The sequence below is a fragment of the Paroedura picta genome, chromosome 8 (assembly GCF_049243985.1).
Source record: "Paroedura picta isolate Pp20150507F chromosome 8, Ppicta_v3.0, whole genome shotgun sequence".
NCBI classification, from domain to species: Eukaryota; Metazoa; Chordata; class Lepidosauria; order Squamata; family Gekkonidae; genus Paroedura; species Paroedura picta.
In genome coordinates, this window is record NC_135376.1 from 103,975,182 (window position 1) to 103,997,705 (window position 22,524).

The 22,524-nt window shown below is 51.9% G+C and overlaps 1 protein-coding gene across 6 annotated transcripts in view; it reads left to right on the plus strand.

Annotated features, from left to right (window-relative positions):
- Positions 1–22,524, plus strand: part of PSD (pleckstrin and Sec7 domain containing) — a 116,568-nt gene that overhangs the window by 88,466 nt on the left and 5,578 nt on the right. For all 6 annotated transcript variants that reach the window (XR_013233806.1, XM_077351121.1, XM_077351119.1 and 3 more), the window contains 2 exons: positions 6,489–6,532; positions 21,948–22,129. Coding sequence is in view for 5 of the 6 variants with exons in the window: in XM_077351121.1 (XP_077207236.1) it covers positions 6,489–6,532; positions 21,948–22,129 (226 nt within the window). In the remaining variant the exon portion in view is untranslated. The remainder of the gene's footprint in view (positions 1–6,488; positions 6,533–21,947; positions 22,130–22,524) is intronic.

Genomic DNA, 22,524 nt, shown 5'->3' on the forward strand with positions numbered 1-22,524 from the left:
CCATCAGAAAGTTACTTCATCCATCAATTTCTAACAGGTTTTGGAAGCACCTTTCCCCCTTCTTCATCTCTGGGCTGTTATGCCCACAAGTGGAAATCTGGTTGTACAGAGATGTGCCTGTCTCCATAGATCATCTCCCCCCCCCCAAAAAAAAAGCTGCCTCCCTCAGTCTCAAGCGATACGTTGGAGAGAACCTGCTGGGTGCCATCATGGGGCTGGTGAGTGGGTTTGACTGGCACTCAAGATCTAGTTGATCCCCAGACGAGGCATCTGGAAGGAGTTCTGCCCATCCAGTCAACTGGGCCTCCTTTTTCTGTAGCTCCTCTGTCGGTCCTGTGAGCACTCTGTGCAGGGCCGTGGCTCTAGGCCCAGCCTGTGCAAGGAGGTGGACCCTTCCACTTATATTTATTTATCTTTATCTTTATCTTTTTATACCGCCGCCCTCTAAAGAGCCTGATTCCAGGGCTGTATCGTTTCCCCAGTGACAGGGGGCTGGAGGCTGGATTATGATTTCAGAAGAAACAAAAGCAGATGTCCTGTATTTCTGTGCCCCCGTCAACAAGATCTTTCTAGCGGCGGCTTGCCCTTCAGGCGATCTCGGCCCTCTGAGATGGGATGTGCCTGGTTCTCCCTGTCAGGCTGCGGGAGGCGCTGGACTCTGCAGGCCGTGGGACTCTCTCCTCCCAGCCACGTTGAGGACTGGCAAGGAATTCACAGGATGCCGCTTCCACTTCGGAGTTGCTGCGGGGGCTCCCGTCTTACTTTAAAGCCGATTCCGTAGGATGTGACTTCGTGTTCTTGGCATTCTGCCCCCCCTCCCCCCAGGGCGAGTGTGTGTGTGTGTGTGTGCGTGTGCATTTGGGCTCTGCCCACGTTTTTTTTGAGACATCCAAACTAGAGAATCACTGCAGTGGCTCCACATCCGCCTATCTGCCATCGGAGGGAGCGGGGCTCGCTTTCCGGAGCCTGGAGTGCTGTTGGTTTGCTGTATATCAGCTGCTGTTTTTTTTTTTTTTTAAAGAGCTCCCAGGTGGACAATTTGATGGACTGCATTTTTGTCCTCTCTTGCGGTGAAAACTTGTCTTCCTACTCTGATTTAAAAGCAATATAGCTGCCAGCTAAAATACCAAGGAAGGGGGCACTCAGGGTCCAGCTGTGGGGGCAGGTGGCTGCAGGCGCTGTGTGTGTGTGTGTCTGTGTGTGTGTGTGTGTGTGTGTGTGTGTGACTCCCCCTTCACCGCGCCTGTAGCTGTGCCACTTGGGAGGTTGACCGGTGTGGGCCACTAAAGGTTCAAAATTGCATTGCAACTTGTGTCTGTGGGTACCTAATATGAATAAGTTTTAAATTGTTATAATGTTGCCGCTAACTATGAATGTTTTATTGGAAGGGTGTTTCCAAAATAGAACAAATCATATATCGCAGGACCAGTATCCTGGCCCTGCCCTCCCTGGCCATTTTGCTCACTTCTTGCCAGTCAGGCACATTGGGAGCACGTCTGGGGCCCTCCCCAAGCTACACTTTCTCCTTCAGGGTGAGAAGGAAGAGCCCCAAAATGAAGCACCGTGACATCTTTTTGCTCAGGAGTGGGGCCGGAGGAATGGCTTTTGCCTCCCTGTGTGTGTGGAGAGTGCAGGACTCTGCTGGATTCCCAAAAACGTGCTGACTGCAGTTCCTCTCCCCAGTTCTCCCCGTGCTTTGTGCATGTGACACATTAATTTCATGTTTGGCCTTAGTAGCCTACGTTTCCCCCATGTCGCTTCCCCTTGATCATCTTTGCTGCCATTTCCTGTCTTTTTTGTGCTCTGCAGCGTCTTGTTCAGATAGAGCAGGTAGAACTAAACGGGGTCTTCCAAACATTGCTGCGCCACAGAGCTGGAGTTGATTGTCAGTCATCCTCCTAAAATGTTTAGGCATCCTCCATTTTCTCTCTGTCAGGGGCCTGAGGCTATGATTGGGACGGAGCTTTTCCTGTCACCCTAGATCTCTTCCGGGCTGATCAGCTGAGTCCTCCTCAGCATACCTGTGAAATGAGACATGCTTTTCTTTGCATTTATTTTTCCAGAATCTCATGTGCCATTCTTTATCTTAGTTTGGATACATTTTCTTAATATTTATTTTTATTTGCTTATTTATATGCCACTACTCCCAGGGTTACCGGCTTGTGGCAGCTTCCAGTGTCAATATAAACATAGTAAAATGTAATGCAAACCAATTAAAACATTATAAAATAGGTAATAAAACCCATTAATAGCAGCAAGCCAGATACCTTTATGGTTCAGGCGGCTACAGGATTCCCGAAGATGGTTGGCCTCAACCCAGATGCTGCTTGACTTTCACCATCCACAATCATTCTGCATGATCTTCAGGTTTGGAAGTTTCACTAATCACTCCTGACTTCCCATCATTTTTGAACAGAATCAGAGAATCCTAGAGTTGGATGGGACCTCCAGGGTCATCTAGTCCAACCTCCTGCACAATACAGGAAATCACAACTACCTGCCCACCCACAGTGACGCCCATTTTCATGCTCAAGTGATCCCTCCATCAAAAATCTCTAGAATCCAGCCTGGCCTAGAGGGAATTCACCTACCATCCCACATAAGTGATCAGTAATTCCCTGGGTATGCAAGGAAGGGCCAAAAGAGACAAAAACTGGCACATCCCTTCCTGCCCACCCACTCACAGTCTGCCTAAATTCATAAAATCAACATATCTGTTGGATGACTATCTAGCCTCTGCTTACAAACTTCCAAAGAAGGAGAATCCACCACCTCCCGAGGAAGCCTGTTCCACTGAGGAACCTCTCTAACTGTCAGGAACTTCTTCTGGATGTTCAGCTGAAAATTATTTTGCATTAATTTCAAGACATTGGTTCTGACTGGATCCTCTGGGGCAACAGAAATCAACTCTGCTCCATCTTCTCCATCTATGACAGCCCTCACATCACTTCTTAGTCGTCTTCTCTTCAGGCTAAACAGACCAAACTCCCTCAACCTTTCCTCAAAAGTGAAATACTGAAGGCACAATCTCGGACAATTCCCTTGTGAAGGAAAACTGGGAGGAACCTAAAGAAACCAGGATGGCTCCATAAATATCTTTCAAAATAATTGAATAAAAAAGGCTCCTTTAGGAAATGGAAGGGGGACCTTATAACCAAGGAGGAATATAAACAAAAAACCAATGCATGTAGCTAGAGTATTAGAAAAGCTAAAGCTCAGTATGAGTTTATGCTAGCAAGAAATCCTAAAAACAACAATAAAGGATTTCTTAACTTAAATTCAAAGTAAGAAAAAGAATAGGGACATGGTAGGACCATTGTGGGGACCAGAAAGTGACATTGTAACAGGTGATGAAGAGAGGGCTGAATTGCTCAGTTCCTACTTCTGATCCACTAGCTTGACATCTGTAGGTGGCAAAATTTTAGAACAAATCTTCAAACAGTTGGTCCTTGAGAAGCTAGAGCAGATGGCTGTAATTCCTAAGAGTCAGCATGGCTTTCTGAGGAACAAGTCATGTCAGACTACAGGATGAGTGAGACTTGTCTTGGCAGTAAGTAGTACATGTGGAAAGATTCTGGGGATCTCAGTAGATCAGACACGCAGTGTAAGTTGATGTCTAAAAAGGCCAACGGGATTTTGGGCTGTATTAAAAGAAGCATAGTGTCCAGATCGTGCAAGGTGTTGTTACCTCTTTACTCTGCTCTGGTATGACCTCACTTGGAGTACTGGGTTCAGTTCTGGGCACCATAACTGAAGAAAGATGTAGAGAAACTGGAGCGTGTCCAGAGGAGGGCTAGGAAGATTGTGAGGGGTCTTATGAGGAAAGGTTGAGGTCTGTTTAGTCTGGAGGGAAGATGAGTAGGAGGTGATATGGCAGGCATTTTTGAATACTTGAAGGGCTGCCATAGAGAAGATGGAGCAGATTTGTTTTTATAGGGTCGGACCAGAACCAATGGGGTATAAATAATTGAATAAAAATTCGGCTCAACATCCAGAAAGAGTTCCTTCAGTTATGGTGCCTAAAACTGAACACAGTACTCCAAGTGAGCTCTTACCAGAGTGGAGTGAAGTGGTAACATCACCTCCCATGAACTGGACTTAATGCGGGACCTATCAACTCATGACATTTCCAACATTTACTATCAGGCTGATTTGACATCTTATCGTTTTAGATGTTAAACACCATCTGAAAAAAATTTATACCAGTTTTCTCTCAACATCTGAGACTTGGTTGATTTTACAATTTTGCACTATAATTGTTCCCATTCCTCCATCATAATTGTTTTACCAAAATTCTGCATCCATTTTTTAAAAATCTGTTTTTAATCTGTTCGAAAGAGTTTATAAGTTCTACCCAAAAGGCGTGATCTTTCTTGCATGATCAATTTTTCAAAGTTGGTTTGCTCCTTTAATTTTCCTGGAGAGTCCTTCATCTCTCCTTTAACATTTGGTGCAAGTTGCATATATGCAAACCAGTCAATTAATTCAATTAATTAAAACAGTTATTTGAGTTTCATCTTCAGGATCTGGCCTTCTAAGGAGCAGTCAGGGCTGATCTCCTCCAGGACTGACCGGTTTGTTCACCTTGCAGTCCAAGGGACTCGCAAGAGTCTTCTCCAGCACCAGAGTTCAAAAGCATCAATTCTTTGATGCTTGGCCTTCCTTATGGTCCAACTTTCGCAGCCATACATTGCAACTGGGAATACCATAGCCTTGACTAAGCGCACTTTTGTTGGCAGGGTGATGTCTCTGCTTTTTAGGATGCTGTCTAGATTTGCCATAGCTTTCCTCCCCAGGAGCAAGCGTCTTTTAATTTCTTTGCTGCAGTCCCCATCTGCAGTGATCTTGGAGCCCAGGAAAATAAAATCTGTCACTATCTCCATTTCTTCCCCATCTATTTGCCAGGAACCCTTTTTTGGTGTTTTTAGCATTTCTTGCTAGCCTGTGCTCATACTGAGCTTTAGCTTTTCTAACACTGTCCCTACGAGCATTGCTTATTTGTTTATATTCCTCCATGGTTATAAGGTCCTCCATCAGTTTACTAAATGAGTCTTTTTGATTACTCAGTTCTTTTGTAAGCTGTTTATGGAGCCATCCTGGCTACTTTTGGTTCCTCCCAGTTTTCCTGCTCAGGGGAATTGTCTGCAATTGAGCCTTCAGTATTTCACTTTTAAGTAACTCCCCGCCAAGTTGGACTGCCATCTCCTTGAGTCCAGCCTGTGACTACGTACACCTTTTCCCTTTCCCAAGATCATACATTCACATGGTCACTACTACCAAGCACGCCCACAACTTTTACCTCCTCAACCAGTTCTTCCCTATTGGTGAGAATCAAGTCTAAAATAGCGGACCCCCTGGTTGCCCTTTCCACTTTCTGGGAAATGAAGTTCTGACTGGATCCTCTGGAGCAACAGAAATCAACTCTGCTCCATCAAGAATGTATTGGACTTTTCATTTTTAGCAGAGCTGGTCTTCCAACACATCTGAGTAATTGAAATTTCCCATGACCACTAGGTCCTGAGAACTTTGTAATGTGGTCTAGGAGCATCTCATCCATGTCCTCTACCAGGCCTGGCGGTGTTTAACCATAATGCCACTATTATTTCCTATTCCTTTTATTTTTACCCAAAGACTCTCAGCTGAACTCCCATGCTGAGACACATGTATTTCCTCACAAGTCTATATATTCTTAACATATAGTACTCCTTCTCCTCCCCTCTTTATTTGTTGCCCCTTTTAAATAAGTTGTGCTCCTCAGTCCTATTATTCCAGTTGTGAGAGTTCTCCCACCAGGTCTCATCACCATTTTCAGGTCCGAAGGTGATTCTGGTTTTGCGGGGGTGCATTATCTGGGCATGGAATTGGGGTCACTGTGGGTGGGCAGGGGGTTGGACTAGATGACTCTGGAGGTCCCTTCCAACTATATGATTCTATGATTTTATTTTAATTTGCCAATTCCTCAGAAGGATGGACTCAAAGAAAACCATGCTTTCAGTTCTCACGGCCGGAGCATGCTTAGTTATAGAACATTTGGGAGATGATTAATTCACGGTATCACTGTGAGTGGAAAGGAACTTGGCCGCATGTGTCTCTCACACACAAACACCTATCTGAGGAAGCTTTCTGCTTTTAAATCTCGGCTTGGGAGATCTGAGGATCAAGGGTGCCTTGGCAGTAATTCCCACTCCCTCCTTTTGCATTGTTTTGCTTCTGTGTCCTGCCGTCATTCCTGAGTTTCTTTTGCTTGAGCTTATGCTCACCTCATTCTCCCCGTGTGGGCAAGGAAGCCTCTTGTTGGCATTTCTGGACTAGTTTGTGCTCCTCCTAATCTGGGGAGGCTCCCTGTCCTGCTGGATCAATCCTAGATTGTCTTCATTCCCCCAGAGTACCTCTGAGATGAGCCGAGCGCCTGCTAGTTGCCCCGTTGTCATTTCTATGGAGCTTGTGTTGTGCTGACAGCCGCTGTCTCTTCCTTCCTTCCTTTGCAGACTCTGTATAGCTCCATCAAGAACGAGAAGCTGCAGTGGGCCATGTGAGTACCTTTGCTTCATCTTGTCCTTTGTGCCTGGGCACATTCCTTGGTGGAGTAGACCCAAAACAGTTGCTGACAACAGTAGAATCGTATGCCTGAATTAATGAATTAAAACGCTAAGAATTGCCATCTCCTTCAAGCCTGAAAAAGGTGAGAGCAAAGCAGCTAGCTGGAGGCAGAGTGTGTGTGGGAGCCCCATGGTGCCCTTTGCCCCCAGTCATCTGGGGATGGAAAAGGTAGGTAATTCATTCTCTGCTAGGAGTCAGGCGGTGGCCCTGCCACAGGATTCCTGCTCTGCTGCTCCCGTTGATCACACAAACCACCATCTTGAGTTTCTTATGAGTCTCCTGGGACCCAATGATTTTTGTTGTGAACGTACATGAAGCTGCCCTGCCCTGGATTCGAAAGGTTGTCACTTGGAGGAGGGCAGGGAGTGGTCCCTGTTGGCAGCAGAAGACAGGACCCACAGGAATGGCTTTAAACTACCTGTAGAGTGCTACCAGCTAGATATCAGGGGCGGCGGCGGGGGGGGGGGATTTCACAGCAGTGGGAGGGGCTGCCTCAGGAGGTGGGGGCTCCCCCTCATTTACAGTCTTCAAGCAGCAGCTGGACAGATCCTTCTCCTGGATGCTTGTGGCCACACTTTCTCAACCAGGGTTTCCCAAATGGGTGGGAGTTGACTAATTTAAAATTTTTTATTAAACATTCATCAGATATGACTGTGCTGGCCTGCCCCCCCCCCCCCAGGCAAGTGGCCAGTGGTGGGCCTGGATGGCCCCTTCCAATGCTGTGATTCTATGAATCAGACCACCAAGGTTGGTTCTGTCTACTCAGACCGGCAGGGGCACTCCAGGGTCTTGGGCCAAGGCTTTTCACATCAGCTACTGCCCGACACTTTGAACTAGAGATGCGGCTGGGGGTTGGACCCCCAACCTGTTCCACAGAGCCACAGCCCCTGTGAAGAGGCTGTGAAGAGTCACATGTAATTTTGTCCCACTTTGTTGTTTTTTTAAAAAATAAGAAAAAACAGCATTGGGAGGTTGGAGCAAAGGACCTGAGCAAGTGTGTGTGTGTGTGTGTGTGTGTGTGTGTGTGTGTGTGTGTGCGTGCGTGTGCATGCGTGTGCTTTCTTCTTCTTCCATAATTTTCTCCTCAGATTTGCTTCCAGCTGCTTTTGGGGGCCCGCCTTCAGTAACGGCATGACATTCCTTTCAGGAAAACCTAGAAATGTCACATCCTATTTAGGGATCCCTGGAAATTCTAGGATAAAATTGTAGCGTTTCTGGTGTTTCTTAGAGAGGGTTGAGTGGCATCAGGCCATTAGTTGGGTAGCCAATATTAAAAATTATCTCACTGCCACTCTGAGTGGGATGGAAAACATGGGTGTGTGGGGGGGGTCTTACGGGAACATTTTGTTAGGATCAAAAAATGGACGAAAGGGCATTGTAACTCCCCAGGGGCCCCAGTGCTGGGGTAGAAGCTTTAAGGCCCTTGCCTGGGCTCCATAGGATCACAGAAGAAATCCACCTCCCATCCCAGCCAATCACAATCTGCCTAGATTCCTAAAATCAGCATTTCTGTCAGATGACTATCCAGACTCTGCTAAAAGCGTCCAAAGAAGGAGAACCCACCACCTCCCGAGGAAGCCTGTTCCACTGAGAAACCGCTCTAACTGTCAGGAACTCCTTCCAGATGTTTAGATGGAATTTCTTTTGAATTAATTTCATCCGATTGGTTCTGGTCCATCCCTCTGGGGCAAGAGAGAACAACTCTGCCCCATCCTCTACATCAGCGCTCCCCAACGTTTTTCAGTCTGGGGACCGGGGAGGGGAGGGAGGCCCGGGGGCTGGGGGTGGGAGAGAGAGGTGCAAACCAGCAAGTAGGCCTCCCTCCCTCCCCCCCCACCCCGTGGCGTGGTGCTCGCTGTGCCGGGAGTGCGCTGCGGGGGGAGAGGCACGGGCACCGGCATGCCAGCGCCTGCAAACACGTGCTTCTCCGAAGAGAGATGGTTTGTGGGGGGAATGTGGTGGGGATCAGTCAGTAGTAGTTTTGAACTTCGTAGAGAACGATATCAGGAACAGGTTTTTCACTGGGTAGTTTGACAGTGGAATCGACTGCCTCAAGCAGCCTCGGCGGGCGTTGGTGTGCAGGTGGGCACAAATGCACAGGCGCGAACCTGGCGGACCTGCCACACCGGCGTGTTTGTGGGCAAACTCCCACTGGCCCTCTGGCCCCCACACCTTCCCCCCCCCCCCCGCAGCACAGCCCTCGTTGCACCAGGAGTCGGCCGATCACTCCCGGCGCTGCGAGCACACACTGCGGGAGGGTAGGGAGGTGTGCCTCCCTCCCCTTCACCGCAGCCCCGTACCGAGGGCCATGGCCTGGTGGTTGGGGAGCACCGCTCTACATGGCAGCCTTTTAAATACGTGAAGATGGTGTCAGGATCACTGCTTGTTCCTGCCATGAATTGACATGAGAATCTCCATGTTTGTTTGCTTTGCCTTTTTGCCTTTCTGTTCCTGGGGCCCCTTGTAACCAAGGCCCATATATTATGCTTGCATGCCTGAAATCGAAACTATTCTGCTGCATCCTGCTATCTCAGGGAGCTGTGAATTATTTGTCTTTTGAACTTGCCGGCTGGGTCTGCCTTTTGTAACCATAACATCTTATCTTGTCCGAGGCGGCCAAGGACGTGCGAGAAGTAACACTATGGTTTATGGCACCTGGCGCCTCATCTCCCCCTCCCCTGGGAAGTCTCAAGTTTTGGGCGGGAGAACACTATTGATAAGAGGAGGCAAATGTGAACTCAGGCAGATTTGACTTTCTTAGCTTAGGTGTATGAAGTAACTTCACAATAAACGCTTTCTTTATTAAATAAGCTTGTTGTGAGTTCTTGCAACGCTTGACATTAAGTCAAATCTCACAACACCTTTCGCCTGCCAGCATGCAGGACGAAGGCAATATCTATAGTGAGCAGGACGAGGACATGTACGGGGATTACACGCAGGACGAGTTGGCCGCATCGGGCTCCTTTGGCTCGGGGATGGCCAGAGTCCTGAGCGAAACTACCCTGGGACCCTCGGAGTTCCTGGAGAGACACATCACCGAGCGCAGATGGTTATCCAAGTACGACCACCTGACCGGTGACGAGCTGTGGCCCGACAAACTGCCCGCGGGGGTGCCAGTCCGAGGGACAGCGGCGACCCTGGAGGTGCAGGAGCTACAGCAGCGAATAAGCCATGTGTCCGACTGGCTGCACTCGGTATCGGGCGAATTGGCACCAGAATCTCAGCGCGAGGCGAGGCGCCTCTTGCGGGAGCTGCAAGCCGACGCTTGAGGGCCGAGTGGGCGACGATCGGGGGTGCACATGGCGGCGGCTGCGGGCGCAGTGGCTGGAGCCGGGATCGTGATTCCGGCAGCGGCGGAGGCTGCAACCCACTCTTCGGAAGAGGAGGATGACTACGGCGACCTGGCGGGTGCCGCAGCAGGAGGGCGGGAGGAACCCCCGGCGGGGGCCCGAGAGGAGGTCCAGGCAGGAGCTGGAGCAGCTCAAGCGGTGGTGGCGGCTGGCGCAGCGGGAGTCGCCGCAGCCGCGGGAGTCGGCGCGGCCACGGGCGTCGTGGCCGCGGCTGGGGCAGCTGCAGGAGTGGGACGCGGGGTGCGCCCACGTCCCCGAGGAGCCCGCCAGCCGAGGGATTGGGGCAACGCCCGATTGCCACCGCAGCTTCGCGGGGTGGAGATGCGAAGCACCTATAAGTTCAAGGCCCGTTTCTCCGGAGATCTGGCAGCCTTCCCAGGGTTCCTGGTCCACCTCCAAGCCTACATGATGGACATAGGCTTCACCTTCCAGGACGATGCGGAGCGTATTCGGTTCGCGGGGGAGTGTTTGGAGGGCTAAGCAGCGAAGTGGTTCATGGACCTCTACCGCTACAATCCTAGAGCTGTGAGGAACTACGACCACTTTGTGAGAACCATGCGCCTGATGTATGTAGACCCGTTCGAGAGAGAAACGGCAGAGAAGAAGCTCAAAGCGATCAAGCAAGAGACGAAGACGGTGGCGGAGTACTCCTGGGACTTCTGGAAGCTGTCAGCCTCGGTACCGGAGTGGACGGAGCCCCAGAGGGTGAATGCTTTCGTCACGGGGCTCTCCGGGAATCTGGCCCGCAAGTGCCTGCTCCTGGACGACCCAGCGACCGTGATGGGCTGGGTGCACCTGGCAGGGGAGATGGAGAGTCGTTTGCTGAAAGCGGCGGATCTAGGCGGCGGGCAGGAAAAAGCAGCTGTGAAGACCTCCACCCCCAAGAAACCCAAGCCGAAGGGCAAGGTGGATTCCAGCGAGAGGGCTCGCCGGCGTGAGAAAGAATTGTGCCTGGGCTGTGGCCAAGCTGGGCATTTCCTAGCCCAGTGCCCAATGAAAACGGGAGGAGCGAGCCCCACCGAAGCCAAGCCGGCGGGGCGTGCCTCAGCCCGGGGATCGACGGCAAAGAAGCCGGCTACCAAAAAAGCGGTCCGGTCCCTGTTGGCCCCAGCGGGGGTGGCAACCGCCCCAGTGGAGTCGAGCGACAGTGGCCCGGAGGAGGGCTCGAATGCCAGCGAGCCGTCGGGAAATGAAGACGACCTGCTGTGAAGATGCCCCGCCAGCAGGTCCAGGGCAAGGGCAAGCGTTTGGTGAGTGATTCCCCTTTGGTACTTTTGCCGGCCACCCTCACGGAGCCCAGCTCGGGGACGCGGTTGGGGGTGCGCTGTATCGTGGACTCGGGTTGCACCAAGACCCTGGTGAGCCCAGACTTGGCCTAGACTCTGGGGGTGGGGAAGGTACCCTTGAAGGAACCCCTACCCATCACCCAGCTTGACGGGGAATGTGCCCCGGGGGGGGGGGGAAGCGACCGTAAAGACATCCCCCATTGATCTGGACATTGATAAGCATTGGGAGCAGATACAACCCTTGGTGGCGCCCCGTTCAGCCTTTCCGTGCGTGCTGGGCTTGGACTGGCTGCGGGAGCACGAACCTGTCGTGAAATGGAAAAAGGGGACTGTGAAATTCTCATCTCCGGGGTGCAAACAGCACTGACGCCTCTCGACGCTCCCTGAGGGGCCGGTGCTCGCCCCAGTCGCCGGGGCGGGGGTGCTTGCTCTCCCGAAAGAATACCGTGGGTTTGAGGATGTGTTTGCGGAGACGGAGTGCAATCAGCTGCCCCCCCACCGCAAGACAGACTGTGCGATTGAACTAAAAAAGAGGGAGCCGCTCCCAAAAGCCAAATTGTACTCCATGAGCCCGCGGGAGATGAAGGAGCTCAGGGAGTTCTTGGACAAGAACTTAGCCAGGGGTTTCATTAGGCCGGCCACCTCCCCCTTGGCGGCCCCGGTCCTTTTTGTAACAAAGGATGGCATGCTACGCCTCTGCACGGATTACCGGGGGCTCAATGCTGTGTCCACCTGCAACGCTTATCCCTTGCCGCTCATCAAGGACTTGTTGGGACAATTGGGGAGGGCGAAGATTTTTACTAAACTGGACTTGAGGGAAGCGTACTACTGGGTCCGCATAAAAAAGGGGCACGAATACCTGATGGCTTTCAACACCCCCATGGGCCAATTTGAGTATACTGTCATACCGTTCGGCCTCGCCGGCGCTCCGGGCGTGTTCATTAACATGATTAACGAAATCATGCATGATTTACTGTACCAGGGGGTTTTGGTGTACATTGATGACATTTTGGTGTACTCGGACAATCCCGAAGAGCACGCGGGGCTGGTCAGGGAAGTGCTGAGCCGACTACGAAAGCACCAGTTGTTTGCCAAACTTTCCAAGTGCGAATTCCACCGTGACTCTGTGGAGTTCCTTGGGTTCAGGGTTTCCCACGCGGGGATTGAGATGGATCCAGGGAAGGTGAAGGACTTGCTAGCATGGGAACTGCCCAAAACGCGTAAGCAACTCCAGAGCTTCTTGGGGTTCGCCAACTTTTACAGAACTTTTATCCCGAATTTTGCCAAAGTGGCCCTCCCCCTAACGGACTTGCTAAAAACCAAGGAGGGGGGGAAGGCGGCCTCGCGGCCAGGCGCCCCGCTCAAATGGACGCCGCTCTGCCAGGGGGCTTTCGAAAGACTGAAGGAGCTCTTCACGTCTGAACCGGTACTGGCCCACGCAGACCCGACCAAGCAGTTCACGGTGCAAGTGGACTCCTCGGATGTGGCCATGGGGGCCGTAATCCTCCAGGAGGGGGGCGATGGGAAGCTGCACCCGATTGCCTACCTGTCAAAAAGGTTTTCGGGACCCGAACGCAATTGGGCAATCTGGGAGAAGGAGGCGGCGGCTGTAAAATTGGCATTAGCTACATGGAGGCATTGGTTGGAGGGGTCTGCGGTCCCGTTCGTGGTTTGGACGGACCATAAGAACTTGCAAGCGCTCAAGCAGCCCCGCTCTCTGTCCGCCAAGCAGATGCGGTGGGCGGAGTTTTTCTCCCGGTTCAACTTCTCCCTCAAGCACCTGCCTGGGAAACTGAACTTTCTAGCGGATGCCCTTTTGCGCCTGCCGCAGTACAACAGCAAGCGCGACCCATTGGTGGACACGGTGTTCACACCCGCCCAGCTGGGGCTAGCCGCGGTGACGCACAGCCAGTCAAAAGGGGGCATTCCCGTTCCCGGGGGGTGGGTCCAGAAGGAGGTCCTCCAGGACGCTGAGTTCGTCACCCTGCGCTCCACACTGGTCGACAAGGGGGGCCTGTTTTTCAAAGACGACCGGCTCTACGTCCCAGCCGGGGCGCGGGGGGACATTTTAAAATTGTGCCTCGACTCTAAAGCCGCGGGACACTTTGGGTTTCTGAAAACTCTGCATTTGACAAGGCGGCATTATTGGTGGCCGTCCCTGCGAGTGGATGTGGAGAAATATGTGCAAGGGTGCCCCACTTGTCTCGCATCCAAACCCTTGGGGGGAAAGAAACGTGGCTTGCTACAACCTTTGCCTACCCCCTCCTGCCCATGGTCAGACGTGTCCATGGATTTCATAACCGATCTCCCTCCGAGCCAGGGCAAAAGCGTGATCTGGGTGGTGGTGGATGCTTTCTCAAAGCAAGCCCATTTTATCCCCTGTGGGGGATGGTATCCCTACATGGTATCCCTAGGAGACTGCTCTCAGATCGGGGCCCCCAGTTCGTTGCCAAGTTCTGGCGGGAGTTTCTGCGCCTGCTAGGGGTGGAACAAGCCCTCACCTCGGGGTATCACCCGGAGTCCAACGGCCAAACTGAACGGGTGAACCAAATTTTGGAACAATACCTGCGCTGTTTTATCAATCATCAGCAGAACGATTGGGTTGCCCTCTTGCCTCTGGCTGAGTTTGCCTACAACAATGGGGTCCATGCCTCCACGGGGGTGTCACCTTTCAAAGCGGTCTATGGGACTGACCTATTGGCAGCCCCTACCTGGGAGTTGGTGTCCTCCGATGCCCCTGATGTGACCAAATGGGCTAAAGACATTGCTAAAGAAAACGCTTGACAGATGGTCCCCTCTCAGACGTCTCCTCTCCAGGCTAAACAGACCAAGCTCCCCCAACCTTTCCTCAACCGTCTTGGTCTCCAAACCCCTCACCATCTTTGTTGCCCTCCTGGACACGTTCCAGTTTGTCTACATCCCTCTTCAACTGGGGTGCCCAAAACTGAACTCAGGACTCCAAGGGAGGCCGAACCAGAGCAGAGTGAAGCGGTCCCTTCGCCTCCTGTGATTTGGGTTCTCTCCTTCTTTTAGTACAGCCCCAAATGCCATTTGCTTTTTTAGCCCGGGAGTCTCGCTGCTGAGTCATGACCCGAGATCCCTTTCCCCAGTCTCACCCATCTTATAGTCATGCAGAGAAACCTTTAGTCATTACAGCCACCCAAAAGAAAGGGAGCTGCCTTCCCTCCCTCTTGTGCTTGGGAAGAGCCTGAGGCCACCCGTGTCTTTGTCCAGACTGTGGTTGTGAGATTGCGGCTGAGGAGCCGGCCAGGAGCTCCCTGGCAACCAGCACACTTCCTGCTTGCCTCCGCTGAACACGTAATTCGCCAGTTCTGTTTGCCTGTGCAGGATTGAGAACTGCAACGATGGATGCATTTGTCTAAAATGTTTGTTATTTTTTTAAATTATGGCTTGTTATCTTCTGAGCCCCAAGTGTGGCTGGATGCCCCCAGCCGAAGGGCTTGATGAGGTTCACGAGTCCTTGGGAGAGTTGACAGCCAGTGGCAGCCTCTAGTCAGGAGAACTGGGTTTGATTCCCCCTCCACAGGCAGCCAGTTGGGTGACCTTGGGCTAGTCTCAGTCCTGTTAGCTCTTCTCAGAGAGCAGTTCTGTCAGAGCTCTCTCAGCCACACCTCCCTGACCTCTGACGAAGAGTGCTTGCCCTCGAAAGCTCACGCCCTGAATAAATCTTTGCTGGTCTTAAAGGTGCCTGACTCGACTCTGGTTTTGTTGACCTCCCCCACACGGTGTCTGTTGTGGGGAGCGGAAGGGAAGGCGGCTGTAAGCTGCTTTGAGACTTCTTTGAGTAGAGAAAAGCAGGGCTTAAAAACCAACTTTTTTCTGGGTAGGCTCAGAGATTGCCACATCATAGCTCCTACTCAAGGGTAGGGATGGGCAATTTGGCTCAGTTAAGCTTAAAAATACTTGCATCAATTTACTTTGTGGGCTTATCAGAGTTGAATCACACATCCTGTCACTTTAAACACTTGGAATCAGAGCTTGATTCGGCTGATTCATCTGCAGGGAACCCGCTCTGTCGAGGAGGATCGCAGGGCCCAGAAATCCCACAGGAGGAAAATGGCCACTCATTTACTTCCCCACATTCACACCGGTTTAGTTTAATCCTAATTTACTTAAACCAAGTCTTAGTCCTACTGAGGTTCTGCATTGCCATCAAGTCTCAGCCCACTCATGGCATCACCTGCAAGGGACTTTCAAGGGTCGAGAGGAACAGGGGGGGGGGGGGTTGGCCTAGCGGCCCTGGACTTCCCTAAAGGTCTCCCATCCAAGTGCCAACCAGAGCTGACCCTGCTTAGCTTGGGAGATGTGATGAGATCAGGCTAGCCTGGGCCACACAGGCTTCTCTCCAGAGGCCACCCGCAAAGTGAAAAGTTCTCTGCTTTCGGCTAAACTTCCATCTTCCCAGCTCCATGACAAACTGCAGCGTCTAATCCCATTGATGCTCCCCCCCTCCCCTGCCCAGTTGCATGATGTGCATGGACATGAGGGAGCCAGCCCCAGCCCCAGCCCCATCCTCTTGCTCAAGCCCCCTCTGACAGACAAGAGGGGGTTTCCGCAGAGATGCTCTTGAAGGTGACCCGTGCTTTGGTTTCCGCTCGCAGCGCTCCAGGGGAGTCAGGCGTGGGAGAGCTCTGCCTCTCTTGCTACCATGCTTAAAACCTTCAAGGAGGGACTGCTACCACTCACTCCTGGCGTGGAAGCCCACGATTACATGCAGTTCTGTTTGAATGCCCAGGATTCTTCCTGAAATGCAAAAATAGAAAGAAAAAAAGTTACTAAGTATGATTTTTCTTGTTGTGCTCGTCATATGCATTTATTTAAGGTTACTTACCATATAATTTTCCAGCAGCTGAAAAGGAGCTAGAAAGGAAATGTTTTAGTCCCCAGTGACTCATTTCTGAAGGTTGTTAAGGCAATACAGAAAGTGGAAGTGCATTATTTTAAAGCACATGATCACTGTGACTCTCCCTTTCCATTTACCAGAGTGGAAAATTCATGCACCGTTTTTAGTATTCGTTGTTGTTGTTAGGTGCGAAGTCGTGTCCGACCCATCGCGTCCCCATGGACAATGATCCTCCAGGCCTTCCTGTCCTCTACCATTCCCCAGAGTCCATTTAAGTTTGCACCGACTGCTTCAGAGACTCCATCCAGCCACCTCATTCTCTGTTGTCCCCTTCTTCTTTTGCCCTCGATCGCTCCCAGCATTAGGCTCTTCTCCAGGGAGTCCTTCCTTCTCATGAGGTGGCCAAAGTATTTGAGTTTCATCTTCAGGATCTGGCCTTCTAAGGAGCAGTCAGGGTTGATCTCCTCTAGGACTGACCGGTTTGTTCGCCTTGCAGTCCAAGGGACTCGCAAGAGTCTTCTCCAGCACCAGAGTTCAAAAGCCTCAATTCTTTGACGCTCGGCCTTCCTTATGGTCCAACTTTCACAGCCATACATTGCAACTGGGAATACCATAGCCTTGACTACACGCACTTTTGTTGGCAGGGTGATGTCTCTGCTTTTTAGGATGCTGTCTAGATTTGCCATAGCTTTACTCCCCAGGAGCAAGCGTCTTTTAATTTCTTTGCTGCAGTCTCCATCTGCAGTGATCTTGGAGTAGACACCGTGGAAACACTGGTCGTCTGGCATCAGTTTTATGGCTCCAGTATGCTGAATTTCCAGCTCTCGGACAGACCTCTGGTGTGCCTGTGATGCGCTGGGGAGGGAACAAAACGGTTGGGAGGCAGAGCTGAGAATTCTGTTCTGTAGTCCTGCTCGATGATTGAGAGGACTCACTTGTCGGAGGTGGCGACTGCCGGTTCTCTGCAGATGCCCCCCCCCCCCGGCCGCACATGGGAGTCAGGCGGAAGTCTTCTTGACTGTTCCCCTCCTGCTGTGTAGGGAGGGTTGGTGCTGCCGCTGCCTGCCTGAGACCAGCACTTTGTGTGTGTTGAAGGCCTGGCGTCTGTCGGTCGCTGCTCGAGGGAACGAAGCCCCATAAGGGCGAAAGGAGTGGACCTGCTGTTTGGGGTCTCCAGCCTTGGAGGTCGAAGACAAAGGCGTGGCCTTCTTCTTATCCGTTTTCTCTACCAGTTCTTTCTCAAGATTTGACTTTTGAAAAAGCAGACACCCTGCAAACCTCTCAGCGGCCAGAGCAGTTTCTGAGGCAGTGTCCACCTTCCAGTGCTTGAGCCACACATGGTGTCTGTCTGTTCACAGTGGCAGCTGCTTGTGCTCCAGGCCCAAACTGTAGGGCACCTTGGCCTGCATCTGCTATGAACTCAGCCTCCCATCTGCTCCCGGCTGCCTGGCCCTGGTGTCAGCATATGCCCAAAGGGCAAGAACTCGTGGGAAATTGGCCGTCACGGCCCCTCCTGTGCTCTCTCCTCTTGCGCCTGGCCATGCCGTCTCTTAGAGGGTTCCTGCCCTCCTTTGGGAGGACTGCCCCAGAATGTGGAGCTGCCACTGGCATCTTGAGATCTTCCTTATTTAGTGATTCATTTATTTATTTATATAACACCCTCCCCAAAGGCTCAGGGCGGTTTACATGAAACAACATAATGGTAAACGTAACATTATTCTTGTAACAGTAAGGTGGTAACAACAATAACATCAACATAATAACAATAGCAACAGTAACATTAGAGGAAGGTGAAACTGCAAAGAGCCTTAGCTCAACTCGTTCTGAGACCCCGGGGGTTGGGTGGGGGTTGGGTGGATTTGTTCACAGTCATAGTAGGAGGGGAGGGCTTGGGGGCCAATTGGAAGCGATGGCTTGGGTCGACCCCAACCAAATGCCTGGCGGAGGAGCTCCCTTTTGCAGGCCCTGTGGAACTGCTTTCGTTCCGTCAGGGCCCTGATCTCCCCTGGGAGCTCGTTCCACCAGGTGGGGGCCAGGATGGAAAAGGCTCTGGTCCTGGTTGAGGTCAAGCGAGCTTCCTTGGGGCCAGGGACCACCAGGAGGTGGGAGGTGGTAGAGCTAAAGGCTCTTTGAGGGGTGTAGGCAGAGTTCGCATTGGTAGGCGATAGATCTTCTTAGCGAGTGAACTCAAGGCTGAGCCCCCTCCCCTGGAGTGGCCCATTTGGTCCTCATCACCCTCCCAATAATGGCGAGGAAAGGGTGGCACATATTGTAGTTGAGGGGGAGCCTTGAAGATCCTTTCATCTAAGTCCACCCTGTCCTCAGTTGGTTCTGGAGGAACAGGATACTTGCGCTGTAAATATTCCATGCAGAAGAGTCTAGCTGAGGACTCTTGTGGTTGGTCTTCCATTCCAGACAATTCACTTTCCTCCCTATCCAAACCCAAATCTACAGAATCAGGACGGGCAGAGATGAGGTCAATGGAGGCATTCCTGAACTCAGATTAACCCACCGGAGAGACCAGTTCCAAATCATTGGTGTCATCTGCCCCCTCCAATTCCACCGAGGTAGGTGCAAGCAGAGGCACAGCTGTCCTGGCCGTCCACATCCTCTTCAGTGGGGTGTGGCTGTGGCTGAAGGGAGACCAGGTGCCCCAGAGACCACTGAAGCTTCAGCCATGTGGGTTCCTGCACCATCTCCCTGAAGGAGAAGCAAAGGGCTATGAGGCCTGGTTGCAGGAACGCAGTAGCCAGAGGGGAAGGGGGCTGGGCAAAAGCCCCCCCCCCCATGCTGGCAGGAGGGGCCAGAAAGCCCCATAGGGAGACCAGTCCCATGGCTGGTAACAGAGGCTGGGCTGGTAAGACCGATGGGACCTCTCCGGGTGTGGTGCAGAGCTCCCAGAGCACCTGGGTGATGCTGCTCTGCCGGCCCAGAGGCTGTTGTGGCTGAATTCACCGGCAGCAGCACAAGAGGCTGAGTGAGCTGGGAGAAGATTGACTCCAGAGCGGCCGAGGCAGCTGCAAAGGCACCAGAAGCCCCCACTGCAGCCAAGGCCTGTTCCCCCTAAAGGAGGCTAAAGGAGGGGCCATGCTGGTGTGCTTGTACTGAGAGCAGTATAGTATCCAGATCACAGTGCTGTGTTCAGTTTTGGGCACCGCAATTAAGGATGTAGGCAAACTGGAGTGCATCCAGGGGAGGTTTGGAGACCAAGGCGTATGAGGAAAAGTTGGGGGAGCTTGGTCTGTTTAGCCTGGAGAGAAAAAGAGATGATATAAAACCATCTTCAAGTACTTGAAGGGCTGTCACATAAGAGATGGAGCAGAGTTGTTTCCTGTTGCCCCCGAGGATCAGACCAGAACCAATGGGTTGAAATTAATTCAAAAGAATTTTCAGCTCAACTTCTGAAAGAGGTTCCTGATGGTGCATATCCTCAGTGAAACGGGCTTCCTCGGGAGGTGATGGGCTCTCCTTCTTTGAAAGTTTTGAAGCAGGTGCTAGATAGTCATGTGACAACAATGCTGGTTTTATGAATTTACGCAGATGGTAAGTGGGCGGGCAGGTCTTTTGTGCCAGTGTTTGTCTCTTCTGGCCCTTCCTTGCACACCTAGGAAATTGCCACTGGGATGGTAGATGAATTCCCTCCAGACCAGGCTAAATTGCGGAGATTTGTGGTGGTGGGGGGGACCCCTTGGGCATGAAATGAGGTATGAGTTCCTGCATTGTGCAGGGGGTTGGACTGGAGGTCACTTCCAACTCTGTGACTCTACATTTTGAGAACAGCTGTCTCTCCCGGACCGTGTGGGCCTGAGGCACCAGTTGTGTCTAACTTTTGTTTTCAGGTCTAACTACAGGGGATGGCATTTGGATTGTTTAGCAGTTTCCAGAGGGGAGTTGCTATGACTGAACATTAATAATGGGCAACAGCAACAAGGGACATCAGTTTTTGCAAAGGTTTTGAGATGCTTTCTTAACTATACTTTCAATAAAGAGATTTTTCCTCAATAAAGTCTGCTAATTGGAAGCAATCAACTGGACTCTTACAAGAGGCTTCCTTGAACTCAAAAGGAAAAATGCATCAAATTACTTTTAATGTTTTGTTATCCTCTTAAGTCTTTGGGAAATGTGAGCTATACATGACGCTACGGAGGATTATAATGTTGCTGTTGAGAAGGGGTAGAGCCCCCCCCCCCACACACAAAAAATGAATGAACATCCCCATACGAATCGCCCTAAGCTGCAGGGGAGGGCAGCATATAAATATAATAAATAAACATATTTGGACTAGGGTTTTTTATAGCATTCTAGTATAATAAATAATACAAGAGCTAAGCATAATTAGATGGTGATAGAGATTATGCACTTGCCCAGATGTTGTCCCCTGCATACACGTCTCACCATTTCAAGAGCATTTATTTTTTTAAATCCACATTTGTCCTTGAATACATGTTCACCTTTCAACTCATTCCAAGGATAAAATGGACACACCTGGAATGTCAGTGCAGCAGAGTCCATTGAGTTTTGCCTTACTCTTTGCTTGTCATTGAAGAAGGAGGTCGTGCCCCCCTGCCGGTCGGCCCCCAGAGCCAGAATCAGCCTTCTTCCTTTACTTCTTTTCTGCCAACACAGCTGACTTAGGAGAGTTCGTAAGGCAAGAGACATTCAGAGGGGGTTCCCGTTGCCTGCCTCTCTGCCACAAGGAGCTCTGGTTTTCCTCGGAGGTCTCCCATCTGAGTAGTGGCCACACCTGACCCTTGGAGATTGGACATGGGCAGGCTACACGGTTGAGGCTTGACTCTGCTACAGAGAGAAAATGGCTCCAAAGGGGAAATTGCCGATTGCAAGTCTGCACACGACCCACGGAAAGATCACCCAGAAGTTTCCCTTTTGACCCAACAAAGCAAAGTCCCAAAGCATCAGGCACTTGGTCAAAGCTGGCTTATTAGAAGGAACAGGCTTCAGCGGGGGTTCATCACAGCAAGGAAGTGGACTAAGACAGTTTGAAGAAAGGACCTATGGGGCTAGATACAGGTTTAGATCCCCACCCCTGGGATCAGGCAGGAAGCCGGGTTCTTCGGATAAAGCACTGGAAACGCAAAGGTGCCAATACTGATGCCAGCTGCCCTTCTACTCCTAGTCACTACAAGGGGTGTTTAACATTTCAAAGGGGAGCACACTGATACTGCTTGGGAAGAACCTGGGAGGGAGAGGTGGATCCCACCTCCAGCCCTGGGAAACCAAGAGATCGGCATGGGCACATGACACTACGTAGGGCCAAGTGGAAGGCCGCAGCCTGTGGATCTGACAGCACCTTCAAATGTAGCAGGCTGCGGCCTTAACGAGGACAAACTGGAGGAGCTCTTGCATCTTGCTGGGTGAATTGGGGGCAAACCAGATGAGGCCAGGGGAGTGCTGTTGACTCCCCCCGCAGTTAATCAGCCACAGTGGGGGGGACACAACAAATGGGGGTCTAGGCCCTCAGGGGGAGGGCTTCTTCTGTGGTTGAAAGCCCCCCAGGAAACGATGGAGAGCCCTGCTGGGTCCTGATTGGCGCTCTCTCGGTGCCCGTTGCTGAAACTGGCAGGGAGCCAGCAGAGTTAACCTGCCCGTTGCCTTAGACTTGCCACCCTACCCAGAGACTACAAACTGGAAGCTGTGCTTGGGATGGTGCCCGGCCTCCGGTTTGGCTTCCCGAAAGGCACGTGTGGTGCAGCTCCTGAGGGAGACGGGCGGCTGGGCCACTGCCGGGTCCCCTTTCTTAGTCTCGGATTTTTATCCCTCCTGGGAACGACCTGCGGGGACCGAGCCAGTTCTGATGAAACCGATCTCTGCTTGTTCTTTGCGCTTCAGAGATGAAGAAGAACTGCGCAAGTCTCTTTCCGAGCTGGCAGACCCCAATCCGAAGTCCATCAAACGCATCAGCAGCTGCAGCAGCAACCCTTTCCTGGACTTCTCTCAGGACCCCAGCATTGCCACGTACAAGCACGGCCCCCTGGTGCGCAAGAGCCACGCAGAGCCCAACTGCAAAAAAAGTAGGTCTGCATTGGGGGCGGGGGGCGGGCTGTCTTGGGCCATTGGGGGCTGCAGAGCTCTCTCCTCTGGCAGGCAGGCAGGCAGGCAGGCAGGCAGGCAGGCAGGCTCCCAGCTGAAGAGACAGGCGAGCAACTGATGCCTACCTGACCTGCCAATTTCTGTGAAGTCATTTCTCAGTCGCTTGCCTTCAACCTTCCTTTTATTTTAGCCCAGGAATGTCCCCTCTGCCCACCCCACTGGCAAAGGTAGACGCAGTCTACTGACAGCTTTGCGGGGGGAGGGGGGTCACCGACCCCCAGGGAGAAGCTAATCCTTGCACTGTCCGTGGTAGACTGGCAGGGTTTGGGCACTGCAGCAGCACCCTGCATCAAGGCTGTGGGCTTCCCCAGAAGAC